The sequence below is a fragment of the Hyla sarda genome, chromosome 11 (genome assembly GCF_029499605.1).
Source record: "Hyla sarda isolate aHylSar1 chromosome 11, aHylSar1.hap1, whole genome shotgun sequence".
Classification (NCBI taxonomy): Eukaryota; Metazoa; Chordata; class Amphibia; order Anura; family Hylidae; genus Hyla; species Hyla sarda.
Genome location: NC_079199.1, coordinates 17,223,487 through 17,236,713, shown reverse-complemented (window position 1 = coordinate 17,236,713; position 13,227 = coordinate 17,223,487). Strand labels below are relative to the sequence as shown.

The 13,227-nt window shown below is 41.7% G+C and overlaps 1 protein-coding gene and 1 long non-coding RNA gene across 3 annotated transcripts in view; one reads left to right on the top strand and one right to left on the bottom strand.

Annotated features, from left to right (window-relative positions):
* The window catches only part of MDGA2 (MAM domain containing glycosylphosphatidylinositol anchor 2), a 544,404-nt gene that overhangs the window by 259,475 nt on the left and 271,702 nt on the right, over positions 1 to 13,227 (top strand). For both annotated transcript variants that reach the window (XM_056546350.1, XM_056546349.1), the window contains exon 2: positions 10,296 to 10,435. In XM_056546350.1, the coding sequence (XP_056402325.1) occupies positions 10,296 to 10,435 (140 nt within the window). The remainder of the gene's footprint in view (positions 1 to 10,295; positions 10,436 to 13,227) is intronic.
* LOC130295518 (uncharacterized) lies at positions 3,167 to 12,629 on the bottom strand. The gene is made up of 3 exons (XR_008848865.1): positions 12,598 to 12,629; positions 3,840 to 3,917; positions 3,167 to 3,302 (listed from the first exon to the last, which is right to left on the bottom strand). It is a non-coding gene; the product is annotated as an uncharacterized LOC130295518 (long non-coding RNA).

Here is a 13,227-nt window from a genome sequence, read left to right as displayed (position 1 = left end):
TTTTCCTGGAATACCCCTTTAAGTCAGCAAAAAAACAGATATAATATTAATAATATTAAAATAAAAAAACAGTCCTCTTGTTCCCAATCTTATAAAGAAATGCCATTCTTTCTGGTGTTCAACATAGTCCAGCCTTGTTCCTGCAAAAAAAAAAAAAAAAAGAAAAAAAAGCATGCTGGAAGTTGTAGTCTCCACAGTAATCCACAGTCAGGCTGTAAAATACGGTATCTTACTGATTATGGCGCAGATGCTTTGCTTACAGGATTATCCTACTGGACCGGAGTTTCACACTGTTGTCAATCTATCTGATAGTGATTGGAGACAATACAATTTTCCAGATGGTTGGGCATCCATTGGTCAGGGACAATTTGATCAGTACTCAAAAGAAACAGTAAAGACATAGCAAAAGCAACGTTACAGAAGGATTTTTTTTTTATTGCGGCAAATTGAAAAACCACAAAGTGAATGTAGGTCTTTGTTTAAAGGTACTCCAGTGGAAAACTATTTTTTTTTAATCAACTGGTGCCAGAAAGTTAAACAGATTTGTAAATAACTTCTATAAAAAAAAAAAAATCTTTATCCTTCCAGTACTTATCAGCTGATGTGTACTACAGAGGAAGTTGTGTTGTTCTTTTCTGCCTGACCCCAGTGCCCTCTGCTGACACCTCTGTCCATGTCAGGAACTGTCCAGAGCAGGAGAGGTTTGCTATGGGCAGTTCCTGACATGGACAGAGGTGTCAGACTGGAAAGAACTACACAACTTCCTCTGTAGTATACAACAGCTGAAGGGTGAAGATTTTTTAATAGAAGCAATTTACAAATCTGTTTAACTTTCTGGCACCAGTTGACTTAAAAAAAATTGTTTTCCACCGGAGTACACAGTGAGGGTGAGTCTAGCATTAGGATGCATCTGTTCTTTTGTAGGGTGTTAACAAGGAGATTAGGGTCAGATTTTTATTTCTGTACCAATAATCTAACCACTGCCCATATTTTCGTTAACCGCTATTGGTCACACTCTGATATGTACCACCCGCCAAGGGCATAGGTTTATATATTATTGCTGTTTCCCGTTTTTGGGGTTGGTGCTCTCTTTTCAAAGTGATTACTGGCACCAGGGCACTCGCTCTTGGGTCCTTGTGGACCGTGTTGTATGAGAGTGTTCTTTGATTGTATTTAGGGCCAGAGCCTCCTGTAGGAAAACTAGGCATCTGCCTATAGCTCCTTTTTGCTGGGGGCGCTACTCTGTCCGCACAGGAGGAGCGCAGCGCTGCTATTGCATGCAGCGCCCCTCACTCAGTTCCTGCTTATTGTCAGGCAAGAACCCCCGTTCCCGTTATGAGGGCTCTTTTTTGATCACTTTAAATAAATTTTTTTATTGTACATGAAGTGACCAAAAATGCGCAATTTTGGACTTTATTTTACATTACATTTTTTATTTAATAAATAGGAAAAGGGGGGTGATTCAAACTTTTATTAGGGAAGGGAGTAATTCACTTTTATTAACTCTTTTCTTTTCTTGTTTTAATACTTTTTACTTTTTTTTTTTTTTGTCTCCATTGGGGGCTATGAAATACAATCCTTTGATTGCATGCACTGAGCTTTGGCTCAGCATTGATCAGTGTTATCAGTGCTCTGCTGCTCTAGCCTGCCTTGGCTGACCGGGGACATCAGAGCACCGATCAGACGGGGAGGAAGCAGGTAAGGGCCCTCCCGCCGTCCACTAAGCTGATCGGGACCCACAATTTCGCTGTGGATGTCTCGATCAGCTCCACTGAGCTAACCGGCATCTAGCTAACCCGAATTTTGATGCAGCGATGTCCGGCATTAACCGTGGGTCCTAGCAGCCGATAGCAACCGGGGACCCATCGGATATGAAGCGTGCTCAGCTCGTGAGCACGATTCAAACAACGGTAAAGGGACCAGAGCATACAGGTACACCCCTGGTCCTTAAATACCAGGATGCAAGGGAGTATCAGGACGCAGTTGTGTACCTGTACGCCCTTCGTCCTTAATGCGTGAATATCCAGTATGTTATTACCCCAATCTACTAGATATTTTTGGATTTAAACAGTTCCAATGCAGTACTATGTGTCTCCATGGTTACAAACTACAATTAAAACCCTCAGAAATAGAAGAGAAGGAAAATCCTGCCACATACCGAATTGTTGGAAGTAAGCGGGAAAATAACAGACAGAACAAGGCAGGGGTGTATAGAGCCGACGGCCGTTTCACACTAGTTCGCACTTCTTCTGGCCCACAATGAAACCCTGTGTAGTCTGATCCTGCGGTCATGTGTTACTCTATTTCCTTTATACGCATTAAAAAAAAGTATCAGGTAGAAGGGAGTAATACATGACTGTTCAGACTACAAGGCTTGTTTGCAGTCTGTCCCCAAGGAGACGTGTGGGTCTGTATTTGTGCAACAAACACCAACAATAGAAGCAGAGACATAGCTTTAAGCTTCTGGGCCCGATACAAAATCTGCTACAGGGCCCCATATACCAATTATGATTCTGGTCTCTTATGGGACACATGTGCTTTGGGGGTCCCCTCTAAGACACCAGGGCCCCGGTGCGACTGCTTCCTCTGCTACCTCTATAGCTACTAAATAGAAGCCATTCAATTTCATTGCCCAGTTTGCAGAGTTTCTTCATTGTTACGTTTTATGTATTTGGAGTAATACGCAAAAAAATTCCAAAGTTTACATACCCATAGATTTTTTTCAGATCACTGCATAGAAGATTCCAAGTATTGTAAATATAGTAAGCTATGATGGTGCACGGTATCCCATGCTCGATTAGATACTATAGATTTCCAGGATAAAGGGAGATTTCTTGTATGGTACAAGGTAATATTTTGTAGGATGAAAGTCGCCCTATCAAGGTCATTTACGGATTTTTATCATTTTTGTCATCTCAGTAAAATTAGGTGCACAGTGCTCCTTTGCATTTCCCTTTCTTCTCTGCTTTTTTGTTTACTATTGCATTCTTTTATCGGTATATAAACACATCTGTTGTCTGTGCATCGGCTGGGATGTTTGCACACATTCTCTCGAGAGCCATTCTACTTGAATAAATAAATATGGTGAAGTCTGGGATGCCGGTCTCCATCAAATTTCTGCTAAATAATGGAACTTCTCTTACCACGCCAAATCCTTCTTGTTATTGCTTTCCATCAACTAGGTGTTTATTTGAGTCAACTTGTATTCTTTTGTATTACAAGCATGCCCAACCTAAACCTTATGGGAACCTTAGACTGGAGCATGTGTGGTGACATCTGATTGCACGTGTTAAAGGGGAACTCTGCAAGAATAAAAATGTTTTCTGATCAATTGGTGACTGAAAGTTATACAGATGTGTAAATTGCTTCTATGTAAAGGGGTTCTCTGCCTCTAGACATCTTATCCCCTATCCAAAGGATAGGGGATAAGATGTCTGATTGCTAGGGGTCCCCCGCTGGGGACCCCCGCGATCTCCCTGCTGCATTCATCGTTCTTTTAGAATGTTGGGTGCAGCGCCAGAGACTTGTGGCACTTGTGGGTGCCCCGCTCATGACGTCACGGCATCGCTCCCTCAATGCAAGTCTATTGGAGGGGGCATGACGACCGTCACGCCCCCTCCCATAGACTTGCATTGAGGGGGCACGGCCGTGACATCACGAACGCGGCATGACCGTGACGTCACTTTGCCAGTCATCCGGCACAGAGCACAGTTCGCTCCGTGCACCGGATGTCTGGGGTGCCGCAGCCAAGATCAGACATTTTATCCCCTATCCTTTGCAAAGGGGATAAGATGTCTAGGGGCAGAGTACCCCTTTAAGAATCTTAATCCTTCCAGTACCTATCAGCTGCAGCATGCTCCAAGTTGAGTAGATCTTTCCTCTCTGACCACAGTGCTCTCTGATGACACCTCTGCTGCCTATGAAAAGGGGCCAGACATTGGCCAACAAATGGTAAAACGCTTATTCATCAGATAAAGGGATTTTTGAGAAAAGTTATATTTTTTTTATGATACCAGTTATTTTACCATTATGTGTTGGCTAACTTAAAAAAAAATATTTGTCATAAAAAAAAAAAATATAAAATCTGCTATTTAAATAAAGCTATGGTTGGTTAGAAAAAAAATAAAAAAAAGGTATACTTACCTACTTCAGTCTTATGCAGCTCTCCTGTTGCAGCTCCTTCCGATCTTCCCCATCTCTATTGCCTATTTCTGAGACAACATGTAGAATCAGGACCTACATCTGGCTAAGACTGACGAACACGAGACACCACTGCGGCTAGTGGTCAGCTAAGCCTGAAGGTTCTGCTTTTACAGACAAGACAAGCATCAGGGGACCAGAAGGAGCTACAACGAAAGCAGCAATGAGGGACCAGGGGTAGGTAAGTATATATATAAATATATATATATATATATATATATATATATATATATTTATTTATTTTATTTTTTTTAGCATTATTTCAAGAAATTGTGCCAAAACCGGAATACCCCTTTGTTGCCGCTCCCTATATCTAGGGTTGATTATATGGGTTTAACCCCTGGAATCCTGTGGCTGTGCCTGGTATTACAGTTCCGTGCCATTCAGGTGTTGGCCTCTTGATTCTGCTAGTCAGGTGGGCTCCATACCCCCATCAATAGACCATTAGATAAGTCCAGATGAATCCTTCTAAGAGCCCCATTATCCACTTCATCATACAATCTTTTCCTCGGATCTTCCTCAATGCTTTCAAGGTCTCGAGCGCATCTACAGGTCTGGTATTCTCAGTGAAGTGCTCTTCATAGATGGTTTTATCCAATCTTACAGGAATAGCTCGATCTGGGGAATCTCAGATGCAATTATGGCAGCAATAAACCTGAAACCCAACTAAGCGATTTATTCCAGAACCTGCTTCTAACCTGGACTGGTGGAGAAGATTTAATACCTGGAAATTCCATAGATTTCTTATGAGATGTTTACCATCAATTCTTTCTCTGACTAATCCATCATACTGCAGCTGAGAGGCTTGAAACGCGTCTAATAAAGTCGGTAATTCCACAGTTCACCTGCTTCTCAACTCCTGAGCTGTCCTCTGCCATTGGGGTTAAAAACTGATCTAAGAGGAATATCTATACTTATAAGACTTAATAAGAAGACATGTTTTTCTACAAATGTAAAAAATAATAATACTAATAATAATATAAAAATATATATATATATATATATATATATATATATATACACAATAATGCTAATAATAATAATTATTTTTATATGTATAAATATATATATATATATATATATATATATATATATATATATATATATATATACACTTAATAGGGTTGGTTTACCAAACATAAAAGGGCTGTGTTATTTCTAGAAACGGTGCCACCCTTGTCCATAGGTCAATAACCTTGTCCATAACCCTAGCCAGCTGAATTAATTTCAGTATTGCAATACCAAACACAACACAACCCGTGAAAACAAAGTATGGATTAGGGTGAATTTTGGGCTATGTTGACACATTCTTGGCCAGTGTTACAGCTGCTCATAGAAGTCTATGGAAGGGAAAGGAAGGAGGAAGCTGCAAAGTGAGGCAGAGGCAGAAAGAGTGGTTCAGAAATGTTGTTGAAAGCTCTACTTAGATGTATGTGTAGCAACAAGAGAAAAAAGAGAAAAGCAGAAAAAAAGAATTGGCACTGAATATGTCACGATTGCATTGTATCGAAGTGTGCGGACAATAGGTGGGAAGGAGGTGTATAAATTCCAATGCAGATCTCAGGAGGTGCTTCACAAAATTAGACGTAATGTGAATAGATTGATACCAAGAATATCGAAAAACAGAGCACTCATCCAGTACGTATCTCTGGGGGTCGGCAGATTCTCAACGGAATATTCAGCAGGCCGTACGGCCTGACGAAGCGCCCATTGGTGCGATATGGACCGTGGCCGGCGTCTGAGCTCCCCCCGTTCCATCTGACGCCTCCCTGCTGAACATTTCATCAGAATCTGCCAACCCCCAGAGATACGTACTGGGTTAATGCTCCATTTTTCGATATTCTTGGTATCAATATATTTACTTAGATTTATATGTCACCCAAGGGCTGGATTCATAGCTCACTACGGCTCTGTAGGGTCCTCCATACTGCTGCTGCTTCTGAGGGTCTGCTATAGAGAGCAGGATCTCTTCTTCTGTGTGAGTGCAGTGTAAGGAGTCTAGACACGCTAGTGCAGTGTTTTCCGAGCAATGTGTGTCCAGCTGTTACAAAAGTACAACTCCCAGCATGCCTGGACAGCCTGTGGCTGGGAGTTGTAGTTTTTAGAGGAATAAAACTGACAAAAATACACCATTGCTGCGTAGGACTTTTCAGAAGTAGTGGGGATCCATCACACCACCTCCCGTATGCAATATTCTGTTTGCAGTTGTCATACCAAAGGGAAGCTCCGGGCTCCTTTTAGAGGATTGCTGTGTAGTCTGACCACATTGCTCTCTGCTTCCACCTCTGTCCATGTCAGGAACTGTCCGGAGCAGGAGAGGTTTTCTATGGGGATTTGCTCATGTTCTGGACATTTCCTGACACAGACAGAGGTGGCAGCAGAGAGCACTGTGGTCGGACAGACCGCAGCTGATAAGTACTGTTGATTTGAAAACATTACTTTTCCGCTGGAGTACCCCTTTAACAACCTGTTTAGCACTACTATAGAGGCATCATATCACATTGTATCACTACAATCTACAATACTAATAGGCTTACGAGTTCTTTTTCCGACCCTGGTTAGTAAATAGATGCATAGCTGAAGCATTTCAAAGGCGAAATGTTTCTTATGAAACAAGTTGTTTGTTATTTTGCCTCATTGCTTTATAAGCTGCGTTCTCGTTTTTTCGCTTGTAGCCTGTAAATGTGAAAACATTGTGGGTCAATTCAGGATACGCAGCACTTATTCAAGGCTCGCTTAGTTCTCAGGTCTGACACATGGTGCTTAATAAAGCCGGCCAAGAAAATGTAACAAAACTCATGGAATCCGCTCTGGCTATTTAATAAAAGTAATGGTCAATGTTACAGTGCATGCTGGGAATTACAGTGCAGGCTGGAAGCTGCAGCGCCGTCCACTGTAATGAATTATATGTGGGTGTTCATTAGAATAGAACGATCATTTTCTTCTCTCCTGTTAATATGTGTTCTGGATCGGCTGAAGCCTATATGGAAAATTGCTGTATGCAATCATTTAATGAGAAAAAAGTCATGTATTCAAAGTGCAATGTAAATGACATTATATGCACAATAGAAAGGGCTATTCTATCTATCTGTCTGTTTATCTATCTATGTATCTATCTTTTATCTATCTATCTACCTATGCATCTATCTATGTATCTATGTATCTATCTCATATCTATCTATCTATCTATCTCATATCTATCTGTCTATCTCATATCTATCTATCTGTCTGTTTATCTATCTATCTATGTATCTATCTTTTATCTATCTATGTATCTATGTATCTATCTCATATCTATCTATCTATCTATCTATCTATCTCATATCTATCTGTCTATCTCATATCTATCTGTCTATCTATCTCATATCTATCTATTTATCTAGATAGTATTGTTTTTAATTGCTTTTAATACACGTGCACATATGTTCTAAGGATGTAATCAGAACCTTATTAAGAATATAATAGAATGGTTTGTTATCACTACACTATGTAGGTGAATACTGTATATGGTTATGACGAGCACGTGTTTCTGTATACCATGGATTGTATTATGTATACCTTACTATGTATATCTTATTTCTATCACTGATTTTGTTGTAATTGATTCATTAATGGTTGCCATGATAAAATGGGTGATTTGTAACACTTGTATGAGCTTGAGAAAGGCTGGGAGAGCCAGTAGAAACGTTGCTGTTTGACATTCACATGATGGAATAAAGTTTTTTTCTTTTTCACTATACTGGCCCTGTGTGCTGCGGATTTATATGGACTTTCTATCTATTTATCTATCTATCTAGCAAATACATAGACGCAGCAGCACTCCAGTGTAGACAAAAATAGTGACTTTATTTATCACCAAAAATGTACAGCAACGTTTCAACCACCTCTCGTGGCCATCATCAAGCCGGCTACGATGGCCACGAGAGGTGGTTGAAACGTCGCTGTAGGGGGTGCAGGCTGTGGTTGGACCCTGGTCCTAGGCCCCTCTGGATACAGCAAAGATGAAGCACAGCAGCACTCCAGAAGTAATGGTGAATGGTGGCTTTATTATCACCAAAGAATTTACAGCTCTACATTCTTTGTTGATAATAAAGCCACCATTCACGCCGGGCCGGAGGAGCGGTGACCGGAACACTGTGGGGGGCAGTATACAGACATACAGCCTCCAGCCGTACACTGTATATGGCTTGAAGCTGTATGTTTGTGGGGGGAGCTGCCTACCATTGTGGGGGGAACTATACTGCCAACTATTTTGGGGGGACTATACTGCCAACTATTGTGGGGGAACTATACTGCCAACTATTGTGGGGGAACTATGCTGCCAACTATTGTTGGGGGACTATACTGCCAACTATTGTGGGGGGAACTATACTGCCAACTATTGTGGGGGAACTATACTGCCAACTATTGTGGGGGAACTATACTGCCAACTATTGTGGGGGAACTATACTGCCAACTATTGTGGGGGGACTATACTGCCAACTATTGTGGGGGGAGCTATACTGCCAACTATTGTGGGGGAACTATACTGCCAACTATTGTGGTGGAACTATACTGCCAACTATTGTGGGGGAACTATACTGCCAACTATTGTGGGGGAGAGCTGCCTACCATTGTGGGGGAACTATACTGACAACTATTGTGGGGGGGAGCTGCCTACCATTGTGGGGGAACTATACTGCCAACTATTGTGGGGGGGAGCTGCCTACTATTGGGGGGGAACTTCCTAATATTGTGGGGGGGGGAAGCTGCCAACTATTGTGGGGGAGCTGCTGACCTAATGTGGGGGAGCTGTCTACTATTGTGGGGGAGCTGCCTACTATTGTGGGGGAGCTGCTGACCTAATGTGGGGGAGCTGCTGACCTAATGTGGGGGAACTGCTGACCTAATGTGGGGGAGCTGTTGACCTAATGTGGGGGAGCTGTCTACTATTGTGGGGGAACTGCTGACCTAATGTGGGGGAGCTGCCTACTATTGTGGGGGAACATGCTGCCTACCTAATGTGGGGGGAACTATACTGCCTACCTAATGGGGGGGGGGGCTACAAGGTACCATACATCACGGTAGGAGGGGTAGTCTTATACTGCGAGTATATCCCAAACTCTATATTTTAACTGTGAAAGTTGGGGGTCGTCTTATACGCCGGCATATATACGGTATATGTGAGGGGCACATGTCAGGGGGCATTATATGTGGGGGCACAGGACAGGGGGCATTATAAGTGAGGGGCACATGTCAGGGGGGCATTATATTGTGAGGGGCACAGGACATGGGGTATTATATATAAGGGGCACATGCCAGGGGGGCATTATATGTGAGGGGCACATGTCAGGGGGCATTTTATGTGAGGGGCACATGACAGGGAGCATTATAAGTGAGGGGCACATGTCAGGGGGGCATTATATTGTGAGGGGCACAGGACATGGGGTATTATATATAAGGGGCACATGCCAGGGGGGCATTATATGTGAGGGGCACATGTCAGGGGGCATTATATGTGAGGGGCACATGACAGGGAGCATTATAAGTGAGGGGCACATGTCAGGGGGGCATTATATTGTGAGGGGCACAGGACATGGGGTATTATATATAAGGGGCACATGTCAGGGGGGCACTATATATGAGGGGCACATGGCAGGGGGGCATTATATGTGGGGGCAAATGACAGGACCCCCCGTCATGTGCCCCCACATATAATAAAAAGTTATTGAAACTAAAAACAGTGTACCATCCTATGTATTTTCGGTTTTAAAAATGTGGCTCTCAGAATAAATTTCAATCGTGGTTTTGGCGAGATTTGGCTCAGTTGAAAAAAAAGTTTGCTCACCACTGGACTAGGCAGTCTAAGAATGTGACTGATCTCTCAAGAAGCCTGACACATTGTGATAAGTCTGGGGCCCACTTAGATCGTCTCATCTACATTTACGCTGTCTAAGAATTAGACCGTTTCGGTAAATCTGGGCCAGTGACTGTAGGAGGTTGTGTACAACAACACGTAAGTCAGATATTGCCCTTTTAATGATACGGTACTGATGGATGGATGTAATGTAAATATGAGCTTTAGTGACCGTAGACTGTTTCTGCTTCATTCACAGCACCACCGACTGTCCGGATTATCCACTCGGGGTTGGCGTGTAATGTGGAGGAAGAGAGGTACTCCGAGCGGGTCTACACGATACGGGAAGGAGAAACGTTAGAGCTGACATGTCTAGTGACCGGGCACCCGAGGCCACAGGTGAGTACGAAAAATAATAAAGTCTTGAAGCCAAAGTTTCAGTTTCAGTGGACCTTCAGATGGTGCAAAACTACAACTCCTGGCATGCCCGGACAGCCTTTGGCTGTCCGGGCATGCCAGGAGTTGTAGTTTTGCAACTTCTGGAGGTCTACAATTTGGAGATCACTACCTTATATCAAAAATATATAGACTCAAAAGGGGGCTTGAGCCTCTGCCCTTTTAATGCCTTTTAATGCATCTGCCCTACGATGCCCTCTCTGATTGATAAACTTAAAAAAGAAGCAATACTTACCTACCTTAACCCCCCCCCCCCCACTACCCCCTAGCTCCCATTGATGAGTTGTTTCAACAGGACCTGCCCACTCAGCCAATCCCTGACTGAGGCGGGACACTGCTGAGGCCAATGATTGGCTGTGATATCACTTGTCAACATGGGATCAGGTAGGGGATTATACCTTTTTATGGTTAACACACCCAAGGAGAAAAAAACTGAAATATATCATATATATATATATATATATATATATATATATATATATATATATATATAAAACGTGTCTATGCAGATGTGGCGCTCTGTAATAAAAAATAAATAAATAAAATAATAAAAACATGGGTAAAGAGAATGTACTGTCTAGATTTGTTAGATTAGAACCAGAGCCTGAAACACATTCTTCTTTTTTTCTAATTGGCTTTTATGTTCTAATTTTATTAACATTTTTTTATTATTATTATTATTATTATTATTTAAAAAAAAATAATGTGTGCTTTATTATGGGGGCTGCTATTTTTGCCAGAGCCGTTTTTAACAGCATTAAAGGGGTATTCCATTAAAAAAAAAAAAAACTGGCTCCAGAAAGTTGAACAGATTTGTTAATTAATGATATAAAAAAAAAAAATTATTCCTACCAGTACTTATCAGCTGCTGAAGTTTAGTTGTTCTTTTCTGTCTGACAACAGTGCTCTCTGCTGACACCTCTGTCCATGTCAGGAACTGTCCAGAGCAGGAGAAGCTTGGGATTTTCTGCTACTCTGGACAGTTCCTGATACAGATAGAGGTGTCAGCAGAGAGCACAGCTGTCAGACAGAAAAGAACAACTAATCTTCCGAAGCTGATAAGTACTGGTAGGATTAAGATATTTCGATAGAAGTAATTTACAGATCTGTTCAACTTTCTGGAGCTGATTGATATGAAGAAAATGTTTTTTCATGGAATACCCCTTTAAGACATATGTTTTACAGTAAGCCCCATGAACATGGGCAACAATAGACAGTAGCAATCCCATTCACTTGAATGGGAAACATCAATGGGCATACTCTGTGACCTTTACAAAGGTCAATCCACAGGGGGGTGTCCAGCTATCAGACCTGGTGTCACCCCCGAGTCGTGTGACTGAATGACCCGGTGGAGATTCACCATTTGCTTTAATATTGTCTAGTTCACCTTTTTGTGATATCGATTGCCTGATGAAGAATCTGCCCCAGATTCAAAACTTAAAGGGGTACTCCACTGGAAAACATTTTTTTTTTTTTAAATCAACTGGTGCCAGAAAGTTAAACAGATTTGTAAATTGCTTAGATTTAAAAATCTTAACCCTTCCAGTACTTATCAGCTGCTATATGCTCCAGGGGAAGTTCTTTTCTTTTTGAATTTCCTTTCCAGTCTGACCACAGTGCTCTCTGCTGACACCTCTGTTCATATCAGGAACTGTCCAGAGCAGGATAGGTTTGCTATGGGGATTTGCTTCTACTCTGGACTGTTCCTAAAATGGACAGAGGTGTCAGCAGAGAGCACTGTGGTCAGACAGAAAGGAAATTCAAAAAGAAAAGAACTTCCTCTGTATTATATAGCAGCTGATAATTACTGAAAGGATTAAGATTTTTAAATAGAAGTCACTTACAAATCTGTTTAACTTTCTGGCACCAGTTGTTTTAAAAAATGTTTTTTTTTCCAGCGGAGTACTCCTTTAAATGTTGGAATATATGGAATAAAGTTAAAGTGATATCCACTTGAAGTACTTTTCGGTATCATCCTTTTTTTTTTGCATTTAGAGAAGCACCAGTAGATAGCATCCATTTTTTTCTGTGTGGATTCCGCTCCCGCAATTTTGTTATTCCACAGGGAGAGGGAGACTGAACTGTGGGATCATCTACTGTCTTACCTATACAGGCATTACCTTTCACTGCAATCCTGTACAAATCACTTTCCCGTTTCCTCCTCATCATCACAGACAGTACAGGAAGTCTATTGTTATTTGTAACCCTAGTGGCCAAAAGGAGAACTGCAAGATTTCTGGATTATTGGTAAAATATACATAGTAAAATAGGAAAACTGAAAAAATAAATAAAAAAAAAAGATAATTTTTTTTTTTTTTTGCCATATATCAGTGGTCTCCAAGCTGCAGACCTCCAGATGTTGCAAAACTACAACTTCCAGTATGCCCGGACAGCCATCGGCTGTCCGGGCATACTGGAAGTTGTAGTTTTGCAACATCTGGAGGGCCACAGTTTGGAGACCAATAGTCTATGGGGGAGATTTATCAAAACCGGTCCAGAGCAAATGTTGCCCAGTTGCCCATAGCAACCAATCAGACCGCTACTTTCATTTTTAACAAGGCCTCTGCAAAGTGAAAGTAGAAAACTGATTGGTTGCCATGGGCAACTGGGCAACTTTTCCTTTGCACAGGTTTTGATAAATCTCCCCTATATCTTTTAAAATCTCCTGAATTTAGGTTCAGTTTAGGTATTTCATTTTCTTTCCCAAAACTTCAGCTCTTTACCTCCAGCTATGC